Genomic DNA, 16,389 nt, shown 5'->3' on the forward strand with positions numbered 1-16,389 from the left:
TGTACAAATACATGTACCAGACTTGTCTTCAGTCTACTACTAGTACATGTACATCATTATAAAATGCATAATTCATACTCCTTCGTGTTCCAAGTTCAGACCAATTAAGATACCACTAGAGATGTACATACTACCATTAGTATTATTCCTAAGTAGTATAATTAATTATTTAATAAATATCGAAGTCAGGCAGTATAGTTAGATTTATTACATGCTGCGATGCAGTTGGTAGAAGCATTCCTCTTGGATATCACGACGAACATATTGAAATACAGGCTGCATGTGTAGATACGCAAAAGAAAGCTATGCTGATCATTATCGCTGACGACTTCCGCGAGTGTTTACATTTTTACTGTATGCACATTGAAAGTCACACGTGTCGCTTGCAAAACTTCCCAAATGATTTTGTCATTTCACCATCAACAACACATCGGAGATCGTAGAGTTATACGTGAGTCTTGAAAACATTCATTCACCCTCAAAATTACAACAAATGCGAAGAGTGACAAGGATCACAGACGGTCAAACTCACCGCTAATATTACCGTGTTCTTATCAGTTCTTGTCCTCGCTGGTCTACCAGTCAGCAAAGAGGATCCTTACACACCTCTCATCATACAAATATCATTGGTTTCTCGTGGAAGAGTCCATGTTGATAAGTAGGTCAGTGACCTATTTTTCTACATTTTGTGGGTCCCTTAGCACCTGTGATTTGATGTATATTGTCTATATTACCTATTGATTTATATGGTTCAGCGTACTAAATAATGATAAATTGATATCTTGCAGTGTTCACGACATGATTGTTCAAAATGCATCCCCTATGTTTATCCAAAGTAAACTCGGCACGATATAGCCTCAAACCAACTGCGAGTGGTTTTGGTTTGAGAGTATGTTCCGCTTTGCGATATCCAAGGGGAAACCCCGCACTTCCTACAACTATTCAAAATGGCTGCTAGCGAAACAACCGGCGATGACTCCCTGTACCCAATTGCCGTGCTGATTGACGAGTTGAGGAATGAAGATGTACAGGTATTTTGACGCGTTTCGATTGTAGTTACCAAAAGCACACCTTATGGTGATTTTCAGATAACTAACGCAATTAAAACTCTATTTATCGCGTTTTTCTTCACTGTGTTATTGGATGACAGATCCCCCAACAATCCCTTTTTTAAAAACCTGCATTTTATAATACCATAATTTTATGACTATGTACACACATCACGCTCATGATGGTAGTGATTTTAATTATGTGTCAAGATCAAGCGAAATATTTCAGTCGGTTAAATCAAGTAAATACAGTTTTCTTTCGCTTTTTGTAGTACCTATTTGAATTTGTCTCACGGTTGCGAAGTATCACACTACGTAAAATTTTGACAGTTATAAAACATTTTGTAAAGAATTGCAGTTTATCTGTGGAATTGCTTTGATACTGGTGTACAGTTTTAATTGCAAATACTTATCCACACTATTACATTCCTATTTATAAAAATTTTTTTTTCAATCCATGCATTGACCAGTGTTTTCTTTTTTTGTTCAGCTTCGACTGAACAGTATCAAGAAATTATCAACAATTGCCCTAGCTTTAGGAGTTGAAAGAACAAGAAGTGAACTCATACCTTTCTTAGCAGGTGAGATAATGTTTATCTTATACATATTTATATTATCTGTGACTAATACATGTATGCAAAATAATAAGAATATTTGTCACAAAAATGTTTAAATTGGTTTTCATAGGGAACCAGTGGAAAAGGGAAGATGTAAAAGTGTCAAGCTAGAGAAGTTTTCTTGAAACGAGAACAAGTTTGATCCAATTGCATATATAGTCTGTTATTTTGCTTTAAATTTCAGATACTATATATGATGAAGATGAAGTGCTACTAGCTCTGGCAGAGCAACTAGGCAGTTTTACTCCCCTGGTTGGAGGAAATGACTTTGTCCACTGTTTGCTGGTAAGTACTCTCTCACTAAGATATTCAACTACTCTTTTTTAATCTTTATATTTTTATTTATTTATTTATTTTTAGTTGACATTTTCTTAGAGACGTACAATTTTTTCTATGCTATACTGTTTTCACCTGTGTATAGCTCCCTCTGGTATATGATACTGTTGCAATTACTGCAATATTTTAAAGCACATCTCTTGTTTGTATTGCTAACTTACATTTGTATTGCTTACCTATATTGGTTTTGGCCCAATGGCCTGTATACTACACCTGGAATAAAAACATCCATTTCATTCTTGTACCAGCCCCCCTTGGAGAGCCTGGCCACTGTGGAGGAGACAGTAGTTAGAGACAAAGCTGTGGACTCCCTCAGAGCCATAGCAGCACAGCACTCGCAGTCTGACCTGGAGAATCATTTTGTACCTTTAGTAAAAAGATTATCAGGAGGTAAGCAAGAGTTTTGGCTGAAAAGTTACAGTGAAATGGCAAAATATGTTCTCTCTGTCTCTAAGTCTTCTCTCACTCCATTCTAAAAAGAATCGATAAAAAAGCCAGAGGGCAATTGGAAGACGAGTGTAAGAAACCAGCCAGTGTTGTTTAATTCTGGTAATGACTATGACCAAGTGTAACAGTAACTAGGGACATCTTTTCCATACCCAATTTAATGTGTCACAGAAGTTATTATCAGCTTACCTTGATTTTAATGGAAATTTCGTAAATAAAACTTCAAACTATTTAATTTAGTGTCATGTTTTCAGGTGACTGGTTCACTTCAAGGACATCAGCCTGTGGACTGTTTAGTGTATGTTACCAGAGAGTATCTGCTGGCGTTAAGGCAGAGTTGAGGCAGTAAGTACAGTAGATGACTAGGTATCTGAATATAGTCCAAGCTGTTTTTTGTTATACTATTTGATGAGTACTTGGTTATTTATTAAGCTTAGTGGACAATATGGTTGTAAATCCCAATTTTCTAGAAAGGATAATATGTAATATGTAAAATGATGAAATGGAAAAATGTGTGTCTGTGAGAGAGAAAGAGAGAGAGAGAGAATATATATCATGAGATGTGATAAGATTACATCAGTCAGGAAATTTTAAACCTTACTTCATTTTTCAGACATTTCCGTAACTTGTGTAGCGATGACACCCCAATGGTACGCCGTGCTGCAGCAAGCAAATTGGGCGAGTTTGCCAAGGTGGTGGAAATCGAATACCTCAAGTCTGACCTTATCCCTTTATTCACTGCACTGGCCCAGGACGAACAGGTATTTAATGTACGAATTGTGTCTGCCGTAAAGCCAGGACCCTCAGCCAGATTCATGATCCAAATGCCCAGGTCCTGTGCATGCACACAAACATGTACACGTTTGCACGTTGTGCAGTGGTTGAATTTGCTACACACCTGCAAGCATCTAAAAAAACAACAACTAGGCTTACATAAAAAAAAAAAAAATGAAAAGTTATCAGTCTTGTCTTATTTGCAAGTAACTTGTTTAAATTTCTTTTACCAAGTTTGTGTGATTTTTGTAGTGAACAAGTGTTACTGTTCATCTTGTACGAAAACCTGCTTTGTTAGTTAGAAAGTTGGCAGACTGCCTGTGCGTGAATTTTGTGGCCAAGCTAGTAGTGTGTATGCTTTGCAAGAAGACCGAAAAGTCCCCATGACAGATGTGTCCATCGAAACACTCCAGTGTCTTGTTTATGCTGCTGCTGCTGCTGTTTACAAGTACTATTGGGTTCGAAGCTTCTCTCATGGATTATTTTGAATTGTGAAAAATCATCAGCTGTGCATTGTTGTATAAAGGCTGTAAAGAACCAGGCAACAAGAGACATTAATTTTTGGATACTGAAAACTGCCATTGGTAAACAAGATATTTCGAGTACAATCAGACAGTTAATATCACCTTGAATTCAGTTCCCGTTTTTTTTAAGTAGGCCAAGAAAATGCCCCAGTTAAAAGTGATAATGTTTTAAAACCTGTAATCTATTTAAAAAAAAAACTGATAAATGCAGTGTTTTTAACCCCAGCATGAAGATAAAATGTTTTAGCTGGCTGTGATAGAAAGATGCCCGACCTACAGGTAAAAGGATCTTTAATAATGTTGAGGGTGCTGGCAGTGTATGTGTCAAAATAAGTTGTCTTGGTAAAACTCTACAGAACTAAGTTGTAAAAAGCATGGTGCATGGCTATTGTTTTGAATGTGGTGGTGGGTAGAAAGGCGTTTGTTTGGCTGGTACTGGTAGTTTTGAGTTGCTATTTTGCTGATTTGAAATATTGATTGTGATATCTTGATCCTTGTTTCAGGGGATGTATTCTAAAGCATAACTAGTACCACACTTGTGATTTTTACCTTATATTATGTGGTATTGCTCTCTTTCCCCAACAAAGTACTGTTCTACTGTTGTCTCGGGACAAGGTCAAATATTTCATTCTTTTGAAAAGAATGAAGACATTGCACGTGTTATGAAAAAGAATGTTGAAAAAGAGAGAATTAGATAAACAGAATTAGAATAGGGATGGCCAAGTTTCAATATTTACTTGGTTTTGGGGACTGATAGATTAACTGATAGTTTAACACTGTGCCTTGGACATGGATCATTTTATTACTGACAATTATTGAAACTCCTGTTGGGAACTTTACTTCCTTTACCCACCTTCTATGATTAACTGTAATTCTGCTTTTATCAAGGTTTTTGACACTAACAGTTCAAAGTGGGATGCTGAAGAAAATGACTGTTGGCATTTTAATCGGTGGTGACAGCTTTAAGAATACATCACCTAGAAAATGTTGTGGGAATATTTCATGGTCCTCTTTGTGTAGCAGTAGTAGAAGTAGCTTTGTTGATGTAAAGCTTTAGTTGTTTGTAATAAATTTGCTTAGTAAAAATTCAAGATGATCTGAACTAAAGTGATGTTGAAATAATTCAAGTGCATGGTTAAATCAGTGTTGTACTGTAGAAGCAGTTCCAGTGGTAAGGACTGCAGGTCTGTAGTGCTTAATGGTGGCTGCTTTGTGCACTTGAAGTGAAAGTAAATTGCACCTGGGTAGAACATAGAGGGAAGGGAAGGGAAGAAAATCACAATTCTCAAATTAACTCAGGGCTATCAGTTCAGGTCTATCAATTATCAGACAGCCTTGAGTGCACCTTGTTTATTGAAGTCAGTTGAGGATTTCTTGGATGTGACAAGTTGAAATTGTGATTTTCTCCCTGACAAAACTTTCCACCAGATAATAAAAGTTGCCCTCAGAGAACCACTTCATACATGATACAACTATTTTTAGGATTCGGTGCGCCTGCTGGCTGTGGAGGCCTGTGTGTCCATAGCGTCGCTGCTGCCTCATTCCGACACAGAGCAGTTGGTGATGCCGACCCTGAGGTCTGCCGCGGAGGACAAGTCGTGGAGAGTTAGATATATGGTGGCAGACAAGTTCACAGAGGTTGGTTGGTCAAAGTTATATACATATGTGAAAACAAATAACAAATTTTAGATATATCTGTTTTGTGATTCCCAGCACAAACCCCAAAATACAACAAAGTAATGTTACAGATTAAGCTTTTTAACATTAAAAAACCAAATTAATCAACCCTTACCATCTCTACTTGCTGTATTATAATTTTCAATGCATTTGGTAAGTAGCAATGTATATGAATCCAATATAATGTCATTATCCAGGTATGATACTGATTGATTAGTAATACATGAGACTGGGAAATAAATCTGACAAAATAACTGGCAAAACTTAGACATCCAAGATGTAGTTCAAATGTGCATGCTTTATAAAGATTCCAAAGAAATAGATATTATATTGACAAGGAAAGTTGATCTGTTCGGCTTGAATTGCTGGTAGAAATACATAAAAAGTTCTGGTAAAAAAACAAACAAACAAAAAAAAATCATTAACTTTCCCTTCTCCTCCTCCAGCTGCAGCATGCAGTGGGGCCAGAGATCACCAAGGCAGACCTGGTGCCAGCTTTCCAGAGCTTACTGAAAGATGTGGAGGCAGAGGTCAGGGCTGCATCAGCACATAAAGTTAAAGGTAAGGATGTTTATCTTATGAATTTTTTTGTTGTTGTTGGTTGAAGGAAAGGGGGGGGGGGGGGGGGGGATTAAAGCAAAGTTTTCAGAACTTGATGGAGGGTGTTATGAACTGACATTAAGATATTAAGAAGAGGTGTTGGATAAGTCGCAGTATTTTTGACCTCGCCATAATGCTTTCATTGGATGCTCATATGATTATGCCTTAAATATGTTGACATTAAAAAAACATAGCTCAACTTATGATCATTCTCAGTTATGTATATATATAACTGTGAGTTTTGTCCAATTGGCAAAACAATGCTAAATGACAACTGTAAAGTGCAACTGTATATTTTCCAGAATTTTGCCAAGATTTAGACCCATCAGTTCGTGAGACTGTCATAATGACCAACATCCTGCCTTGTGTGAAAGAACTGGTCCTGGACACCAACCAGCACGTCAAGTCTGCACTCGCCTCTGTCATCATGGGGCTTTCACCCATTTTAGGCAAAGACAAGTGAGTACAGCCCTTGCTTCGTTGAAGTATTGCTTGGATTTTTGTTTTTCCTGAATTTTATTTTATTTTGTTATTTGTATTATGGAAGGTTTGGGGATGGAAAGTTGTCAGATATCTGTGCACAAGGGTATAGAAGAAAAATACCAATTTAGTGTTACAGTACATTCTTGTACACTAATTGCGCATTTCATCATTTCCCCCCCCCCAGGTGTAGTAAATGCAATTTTGCCATCTTTATTTTTCCAGCACCATAGAGCACTTGTTACCACTGTTCCTGACACAGTTGAAAGATGAGTGTCCTGAAGTCCGGCTCAACATTATCTCAAACTTGGACTGTGTTAATGAGGTGGGTGGTGTGACCCTGGGTGTATTAGAGGCTGGTTTAAGTTTAGACTGTTCTAGGTATGAAGGGTGAAGATCAAGCACTTGCTGGCTAGCTAGTGGATGTTAGTGTACTTCTGTTCTTGAGACCATCACACTGATAGCGTGGTGGTTTGTTTGTACTTTCATCTTTACTTATAAGACTACTTTTGTCTCTGTTTGTCCCCTAAGTTCTAGATATCAACTACTGTTAAGTAAATGTGTATATTTGTATGTCTTAGGCTATAGGTATCAAACAGCTGTATAGTAATGGTGTATATTTGTGTCCCCTGAGTTTTAGATATCAACTACTGTTAAGTAAATGTGTATATGTGTGTCTCAGGTTATAGGTATCAAGCAACTCTCCCAGAGCCTACTGCCTGCCATCGTAGAGCTGGCGGAGGACACCAAGTGGAGAGTGCGCCTGGCTATTATAGAGTACATGCCCCTGCTGGCAGGACAGCTGGTAAGTCCTTGTAATACTGTGTTTCATTGTCTGCAGAAATGAACTTTGGCCCCGTAAAAGCGAAATTGCGCGTTTTTAAATTCAATTCTGATGGTTCCTAAGATTTGTCAAGGTTAGGTTCCTAAGATTTGTCAAGGTTAGGTGTTGGGTCCCATGATAAATGTTCAGAGATTTTTGAAACCTAGGCTCATTTTGCTCTGGTGAAATTTATGAAAATTTTCTTATTATTTATTTATTTTCAATTATGAAGTGATATAAAAACAAATGAATGGTTTTGTTTCAGGGCGTAGAATTTTTTGATGAAAAATTGAACAATCTGTGCATGACCTGGCTAGTTGATCACGGTGAGTAGAAAAGGTTCTTGATTTCTTGCTGCTGTATATCATAAAAAAAAAAAAGATTTCATAATGTTTTACATTATAATAAGAACATTTTTTCAACAGTTTGGTATAAGCGATCAAAAAATTATTTATAAGCCAAGGCAGATTTCAACTTTATTTAGGAGTATTTATTTGGAAAATTCATAACAGTACACCGTCATTTCTCTTTCCAGTTTTTGCAATTAGAGAAGCTGCGGCTCTTAATTTAAAGAAATTAGTTGAAAAATTTGGCACAGAATGGGCCTCTAATATGGTGGTGCCAAAAGTTATCCAGATGAGTCGAGACCAGAATTATCTGCACAGACTTACATGCTTATTATGTATAAATGTAAGTAGCGAGGCTTTACAAGAAAAAAATAAGGAAAAATTACAATATATATTTATACACATGTTCTTGTCACTGTATTGTCAACTGCGTTGTTTATATGTCATATATCTCGGTTTATATATTCACATTTTGTTATTACTGTAGTAGGTACGGTTTGTGTTTTATCATGGTATTTTTGCTGTGATTTACTACACATGGCATTGTTATTACTATAGTGGGTATGATTTTTGTGTTATATCATGGTATTGTTACTGCTGTTTCAGGTCTTAGCTGATGCCTGTGGGTGTGAGTTGACAGTGAAGACCATGCTGCCCACAGTGATAGGCATGTGCACAGACAACGTACCAAATGTTAGATTCAATGTAGCCAAGACCTTGCAGAAGCTGGGCCCACTTTTCGATCAAAAGTAAGAATTTGCTGTTTGGTGTTAAGATCAGAACCCACTGCCTCTTAAATTGAGGATTTTTATTTGTTCTATCAAAATAATATTCCTGGGGCAGTTTGCATTGGGCATGAAATAAATCTTTGAGGAGGGGTGTAAATCTCTTCTGTTTCACATACCATCTCACACAATTTCTCAGTAGTGATCAGGATAATTAAAAAAAAAAAAACCTTACAATAAAATCCTATTAAAAACTTGTCCATGGCAGCCTCCTTTCTTGGCCTCCTTTTCATCATAAGATATTGTAATGAGTCTTGTGCCTTTCTTCTTACTAGGCTGCTTTTATAATCAGAGGCTTAGTTTTATGTTAAGTGTCTGTATATTTGCAAGCTTCACTGTCTAGTTGTCATTTTTCTCCCAGCACAATTCAACAGCAGGTGAAACCAAACCTAGAAAAATTACGCCAGGATCCAGACGGAGATGTCCAGTATTTCTCACAGGAGGCATTAGAAGGTGGGTGGGCTCTCATTTTTTCTTCATTTATGTATTTTTGTGTTATGTCATGATGCTGTGTTTTAGGGCTAAAAGTTTTAGAACCAGATTGAAAAATCACACTAGTTTTTTTTTTTTTTTTTTTCACTTAATTCTCTATAAGAACAGAGAAAGGCATGATTTTCTAGATAAAATTTCTGCTGCGGCTGAAAGCTTTGAGCTGTATGTGTTATATAATGTGGCAGCTCATCCAAGTATTGTTTTGTGTAGGAGCGTGATTGTTGTAAATTTGTTGTACATAGTAGCTAAAGTGATATCTGCTTTCAGGAAATCCTCTACAGAACTTTGAGGGTTTAAAGGGAAAAGAATCTTGACACAGGATTGATATTTTTTTCTATTAAAAAATGTATACTATTTAAAAAAAACCTAAACTTCTGACAACTTCCAGAATTTGTGCAATTATCCTGAACTGAAAATGCCGTATGCATCTTGTTCATAAGTACTTGAGTCAAACTGATATCTGTGATAAAGACAGTTGGTACATGATCTTCATTGCTTTCATTGTTCATGTTTTATATAATGTGTAGAAAAGACGCGTGGTATCTTTTAAAACTGGCATCTGCTTTCTCTGTTGCCTCAACTGCTATTGATATCCATCATAATTTCAGACCCATGCTATCGCTCTGCATTCGGGCTGTAGGGGCATTAGTAGTGCAGCTATGTAGAATGAAATGTGATCTGGTAAACAGTTTGTAACTGCCTGACTGCTTGGCAACCATGATGTGATTTGACTATTGTGATGCTAACTTAGTTTATGGTTATGTTGTTTAAACTAGCTGAGCTTTTTTATGTTAATGTATATTTTGAATTTTTCCGAAATGAAAATCTTTAACTTTTTCATTTTAAATTTTAACCCTAGAATATGTCTTTTCTCTGTGTGTCCAAGCTGCTGTGCTATTTTAAGCATGGTTTTTATTTGAGATTGTAATCTGTGAACCTTGTATGGAGTTGTTATTTTAAGGGAAAGTCCACCCCCCTCCCCAAACACAAAAACACACACATACTACCAATTCTGGTCTGAAAAGTCTATTTCGTACACCATTTTTCATCTGAATGAAATCCTGCCTTTTAAGCTGGACTTAAAATGCAATAATCTTGATTAAAATGGGACTTGACACAACATCTCTGGACAGGTGCCGTTTGTCAACCCTACATGTTGAGAGAAATGTTTCACCTTCAGGTGAAGACCCCTAGAACTAATTGACCTTCAACTCCAGGTCTCAGTTAATGATGTTGGGGTTTATTTCAGATTTTTTTCCTGATGTTAACAGCATGTTCCTATTTCAGTCATTGTTAACCATACTGAGCTTCTGTGTATACAATGTAACATGATTGATGGCTGGTTTGTGTGCTTATAATCGAACAGTTAAAAAAACTTCATAACAATTTATCTTCAATATCTAAGCCATGGAATAACATTTGCTTCCTGGTATGCATATTGTGCAGAAATATTTAGGTAACCGTGTTGCAGTGGGCTTCAAAAGTTCATCTTATGTTTTTAATTTAGAATACATATTCCTTTTAAAATTTAGCTGTCTTTGATATATGTTAGTTGTTGGAAAAGAATTACTCTCATAACAACATTCTTCATCAGGTTTGATAGGTGCGAAATTATTAGTGCATAGATTTACCAATTACTAGCTCTGCTATTGAGAATAATTATGGTGGCTGTTTTGGAATAATCTGTTTAGTATGGTATAAAAGCTTGTATGTCAAATTAAAAGAAATTGGGACAAGCTAGAATTGCTTTTACTAAAAATGAAATGCTTTTTTTTAAAATTTAAACTATCATAATTCACACTGTTGGTGTAGCATGTGTTTATTTTTTTTTTCTAATGAATTCTTGTCTCTCTTATTTCAGTTTTGAAGATTGTGTGAGAAGACCAATGGGTTCAATTCAATAGACTTTCAACAAACTTAATAATACAGGATTGATATGGAGATTCTCCCCTAGAATTTCATCAAAAAATAGTAGTGAAAGCCTATGATTATTTTAAAGATGTCAGTTTGTGCGAGAACTCTGAAATATGCACAGTGAAGAACAAGCCAAAAATTGATGATATTTCCACAATTGAAAAAAAACTTCTGTAGAATTGTATCCAGTGCTGATGTACATTGAGGAACAATGCAGTATTGCTTTTATGTTTATTTATGTCTACTGTGAGATCAATGGGGAACGTGACTGTCAGCGACACATCTTCAGGGGAATTCCTCCTAAGTAAAATATACTGCACAAATGCTGATGATGGTTTGCTATGGAGTAAGAAGACTTCTGGCTAATTGTGTGTGGTGATCAGTGGTGATCAGTAAAGATTTGAGGAACTATGCCTTTGATGATCCATTTGTATTTAACTGGATCTGTTATTTTTATTACCTGTTGGTACAGGTGTATGAGGCGTAGATTAAATCTTCCTTTGATTTTTTTGCAAATAAGCCATTTTTGCCGCTAGTTCGATTAACATCCAAGACATGATAACGTTTTTCTATAGATTAAAGATGTTTACACTATCTGAATTAAAAAAAAAAAAAAAGCCACGTTTCAATGATAATTTTAAAAATCTACATCTACATCTGTCCAAAAAAATGGATCTCTTTTTTTTTTTTTAAGAAAAGGAAGTTCCCCAAGTAATGGAGCTTACAAGTGCGTAATTGTAAAGTATAAGAATAAATGTATGTACATTATTGCAATTACATATTATTGTTGTTATTAATTAATTTCTTTAAATTTATTTTCACTTCATTATTTAGTTATTTATTTGAGCGGTGGGCGTGTTGACTAGGTTTTAGCTGGCATTATTTTCTTCGGCATAGAACTGCCGCCAAAGGCAGAAGCTTGGGAGTAAAAAATTGGACCTATTCATAAATCAATTGGGAAGGAGTATGTAAAAAAAGTTGCAGGGGACCACACAAAATAATAACACAAACCCTCAGGAAACGATACCGTTTATTCATGGAAATAATGATTGATTCACCATGTTTCTGTCGAACTGTTCTGAACAAGTTATTAAACGAAGATGATAATGTTAAGATCTTTGTCAGAAAGAGTGCAGTGCATATATGAGCACCTTTTTATATTAACGATGATGCTTCGTGGTCTATAATGATAACTACTTTGGAAATGCCCAACCTGGTTCCGTGTCGGCAACACCGCTATTTCAAGAAATTTTATCATCTTATGTAATGAGCAGTGAGTCTGCAAACTACAATTGGTCCACCCAAAGATACAGGTTAAAAAAACAAGAAAAAATGTTACTGGGCCATGGGAAATGATTAGCATTAACAACGTAACTGCTTAAAATCTTTAAAAATTGGGAATAGAGGTAGGTTGGCAATTGTGCTCGGTTATAATGCAGATAGGGCCTATACATTTGAAAGTCGGAATGAATTTGTAGTAGTTACTGAAGGGCATCTAAATTGTACCGAAACGTAAACTGCAGTTAAAATATCATACAGGTCATGATAAGAAAACAAATGGGAAAACATAGTCCACCGTAGCTTGAGTATTTCATAAATAACAATTCATATCATGGGTGTATACTAGATGAAGAAATAATCACTCATACAATTGAGCAATTCGTCCAAACTGTTGTTGGCCATGCGTTTTTGTTCCTAGCCCAGTGGCGCATGCTCTCCTGCAGCTGGCTGGTGGTTAACAGCTACTTCTGTCGTAAAATTCGTACTGCTTGTTGAAGGGAGATCCACCCAGGCACTGCGCCAAGGCCAGGTCACACTGGCAGATCGCAGCGCGGCATGTACCGGAGAAAATGTAGGAAGATGCTGGCACTGAAAGACGTAGATTTCGTCTGGATTAGTTTGGTGGATGGGGTTTGGTAGGAATGGCTCACTCATGGTCACGCGCACAAACGCATGCACACGTGTTGGCGGTTAACACACACACACACACAGAGCAATAAATTTTTGTAGACAAATATCAGTTAACAAACGAACTATAACATTTAAACTGGCTTAATGGGGTTTTATGGATGACATAATAATAATAATAATAATAATAATAATAACACCAACTCACCACACTGTGCGGGCGCTCTTGACCCACACCCCGTGTACCGATATGTCCTGAAGTACGGGTCAGTGTCAAACGGACATGTCCCCGTGGCCTTAACCTGACCGTAGCAGTTGTCGTGGACCTGGCAACAGCTGAAATATATATATTTCTTTATCGTTCAATTCAAGACCCTTCTAAGTAACTAACCCTTCTATGTAGACTGGTTAGATTCTCTCTTTTCTTTGTCATTTAACTTATTTCCAAAGAAATAAAATTTCTTTTCTTTTTTTATTAACTTTGCTTATTTCCAATACATTATTTTTTACTGTCTGCTTCTTCTTCCAAAACCAGAAAAATAATAAAGTTACTACATTAGTATTAGTAGTGACTCTACTCGTAAATGTGCCATTTGCATTAATGGAAAATGCTCAATTTTTTAATTCTTTATTATTATTATTATTATTTTGACAAAAGGAAATTGACGAGAAAAAATAGCGCGCTTTGCAAAAAGTAAAGTCAAATGCGTGCGTCCCCAGCACAATGTCCATATATCACTAAATCAAATTGACCCGATGTACGGATAAAGGGTTTAATCTTGCTAGTATGTATAAGAGAGAAGGCGAGAGAATGTGTGTGTGTGTGGATGTGTGTGTGTGTGGATGCATCAAGGCAGGGGCCCATCAAAGATTGTTTGAGGGGATGGGGGCTTTTTTTTAGGAATTACAAGCCTCGGATGCGAATCCTACCCTCTCCCCCTTTGGCGTGGAGTTTTGACGTGGTGCCATTTGGTACGGCTTAGAGCCATGATTCAGCTGGAAAAAAATTCTAATTTCAAGAGGAGACTATTGGTGTGATTTTTTTTCAGAAACCGAGGGGGGGGGGGGGGGGGTCAGGACCCCCCTGACAACCACCCCAAATCCGCCACTGGTTAGAGAGAGAGAGAGAGAGAGAGAGAGAGAGAATCAGTAAGAGAGAAGACGTACGCATCAGCGGCATCTACAGGAATCCCTTTTCCGCCAGGGCCGCAGTAACAGCCGTAGTATATATAGTCCAACTCACTGCGGCCAGTATAACAGGAGATGAGGTTTCCCAGCTGAAGCAAGTTCCCAAGCCTATGGTGATTGGTGTCGGTGGGAATCTTCAAACCTGGAAAACAAGTTCAAATTTTAACCAGTGAAAGTAATACAAATTAAATTTATTTTAATTATGGAGGTAATTTGATGAGTAGCCTTAAACCATTACAGCAGGAGTTGCACAAAGTCGTCCGTACGAATTTCAATAACATGTTCTAAAATATGTTGTTTTTTTTTGTATCCATGCTAGCTGAAACTGCAGCAAATGCTTTGAACAAACATCTTTATTTAGAAAAAATAAAACTTCTTTTTTGATCAGTTATATTATCGTGAATGCAAAGGTAAGCCGTTTCCCACTTCAAAAAGAACCAAGTTTTAAATATATAACTATGTACATACGATATTGTCTATTCAGGCGAAAAAAAGTGCTCTGCCCATAGCTGGGGTGCTTATAAAAAGACAAGTGAACAAAATGAGACTATTTCCTTCAACCTTTATTGCCTCTCAATGAAGGATAATAGGACAAAATTATGTAGCTAGGAAACAGTCTAATCTTGTTCACTTGTCTTTTTATACGCTTATAAATGTATATATTGCTTTGACCTAGGACAATTCAAGGTAGAAAAAAGACAAGGTTTAAAAAAGCAACTTTCGGTTTTAAATAATAGACAGTTTACGTTTAATGTCATGTTTTACCAATTCTAGACGACCTGCCACAACTACCATTTTAACCCAAAGTACAAAAAACTTTTGATATTTAGATTGAATTATTCACTTTTGACTTCCCTTCTTTAGTTAGACCAGAGTCCATTATATACATTCTTATAACAGTGTAGTTACATTTAGGGTGCTCATTCTAAAGAACTTAACCATCAAGTTTTTTTTTTTAATATCTGATCTAAAGTTTTATAGATTGGGAAACTTGGACAAGGCTTACATTTTGAGATTTCTTTTACAGAGAAGTGGATATAAGATAATTTCTAACGAATCATATCATCGTCAATAATGTTGATACAAATCGTCAAATTGCAGGATTTGAAAGACATTGAGAGTGGTTTAATGTGCCATAGATTACTAGTCTAAATCAAAGACTGTAACTCTGAATGCTATGGAGTAAAGCCTGGGACAGTCGCCAATTTTAAATTTTGGGTGTACATGTACAACGTATACTGATTATGGTGAATGGCTTACTCAAATATATATATCCCTACCCAGCGCTGGCTTTCATGAATAAATTGTTTATAATTGATTGAACTAAGTGGCACCCTGAAGCTGCTGCATCACACTTGTAAGGGTGAACTCATTTTAAATTTCACTTTTTAACAGATATTCAAAATTTCGGGAGCGTTTTGCTGGTAAAAGTATGCTGAGCAAATACAATCGCTTGGTTGGTATCTGAACGATATATAACGTTTTAAAATCGACCCGTTCGCAAGACCGCGGGTTGAACTCACCTGCAACGTTACGAAAGGGTTAGGTCAATTCGTGTCGGCTTTGTAGGTTTGAGGTTATTGTTGGATATTGCCGAACCTACGGACGCAGTGTCAGTCCCCCCCCCCCCCCCACCCCCGCCCCTCCTCTTTCTCTCGGTCTTTTGCAAAGTTATATGACAGCATTCTTTCGTGTTGATAGTGTAAGATGACAGTATGTGGACAAAATCGTCATATTGGAAACGTGATCTTCGTAAGTATTGCTCTCTAACAGCAGGTTATTTAGCTCTCACACTGAACTCAAACAGTCCATATCACTAAGTATATCACTCGATGTGAATAGGGCCTAAGTAATACACATGGAAGTGGATATAAACCTAATCTCAAGGGAAGATAAGGCAACTTTCCTCCATTGAACACCCGCTTGCACTCGTCTCAGGCGGGCACGGATGTACCGATGATTGACTCAAGACATAAACTACAACAATCATACCTTGCTTCATGTGAACAACAGCACCCAAAGCTACATGGCAGAGTCCCAGTATCACCAAGATAACCGCCATCAGTACCTGATCACTTAGCATGCTGCTGTCACAAGACTCACTCTCCTGAGTGACGTCGAATAAACATTTCACCTCTTACCTAAGTAAAAGCTTTCTCACGTGACGCTTAGATCAATCTCGCGCACGTGATTTATGATGGAAACGTACCTGAATGGGGTATTCTTAACCTGTGTACTGCGCCAGTGTTAGCGATGCTTAATAAAGGATCATTTTCAAGGGGCAGAATGGGCGGGGGGAGGGGGGGGAAAGTTATTTGATCTTAAGGCTTGGTTTTGGGCTGTTATATCAGCATATGTCATAATGTCATAATATATAGAATTTTTTCGTTCCTGTAGGTCTAAGAGTAGTATATATAGGTTTTTCTAT

The 16,389-nt window shown here is 36.9% G+C and overlaps 2 protein-coding genes across 4 annotated transcripts; one reads left to right on the forward strand and one right to left on the reverse strand.

Moving 5' to 3' along the window:
* The first annotated feature begins 845 nt into the window (after positions 1-845).
* LOC106161609 (uncharacterized) lies at positions 846-11,642 on the forward strand. 3 transcript variants are annotated; one of them, XM_013538616.3, is made up of 17 exons: positions 846-1,031; positions 1,540-1,630; positions 1,851-1,951; positions 2,251-2,392; positions 2,704-2,794; positions 3,063-3,219; positions 5,230-5,385; positions 5,871-5,985; positions 6,327-6,483; positions 6,730-6,829; positions 7,187-7,309; positions 7,593-7,653; positions 7,863-8,017; positions 8,281-8,423; positions 8,821-8,912; positions 9,560-9,632; positions 10,813-11,642. In XM_013538616.3, the coding sequence occupies exons 1-16, from the start codon at positions 948-950 to the stop codon at positions 9,589-9,591; spliced, it is 1,800 nt and encodes a 599-aa protein (XP_013394070.1). In that variant the 5' UTR covers positions 846-947; the 3' UTR covers positions 9,592-9,632; positions 10,813-11,642. The 3 variants fall into 3 exon arrangements, with proteins under 3 accessions (XP_013394070.1, XP_023929958.2, XP_013394072.1); XM_024074190.2 differs by having other exon boundaries at positions 3,063-3,210; XM_013538618.3 differs by lacking the exon at positions 9,560-9,632.
* Positions 11,643-11,878: 236 nt separating this feature from the next.
* LOC106161621 (neutral phospholipase A2 3) lies at positions 11,879-16,122 on the reverse strand. Its single transcript, XM_013538644.2, has 4 exons — positions 15,954-16,122; positions 13,941-14,103; positions 12,982-13,109; positions 11,879-12,734 (listed from the first exon to the last, which is right to left on the reverse strand). Exons 1-4 carry the CDS (start codon positions 16,042-16,044, stop codon positions 12,601-12,603), a joined length of 516 nt encoding a protein of 171 aa, XP_013394098.2. The 5' UTR covers positions 16,045-16,122; the 3' UTR covers positions 11,879-12,600.
* Between the last annotated feature and the right edge of the window lie 267 nt (positions 16,123-16,389).

The sequence above is a fragment of the Lingula anatina genome, chromosome 7 (assembly GCF_051362555.1).
Source record: "Lingula anatina isolate TDL-2025a chromosome 7, LinAna3.0, whole genome shotgun sequence".
Lineage (NCBI taxonomy): Eukaryota > Metazoa > Brachiopoda > Lingulata > Lingulida > Lingulidae > Lingula > Lingula anatina.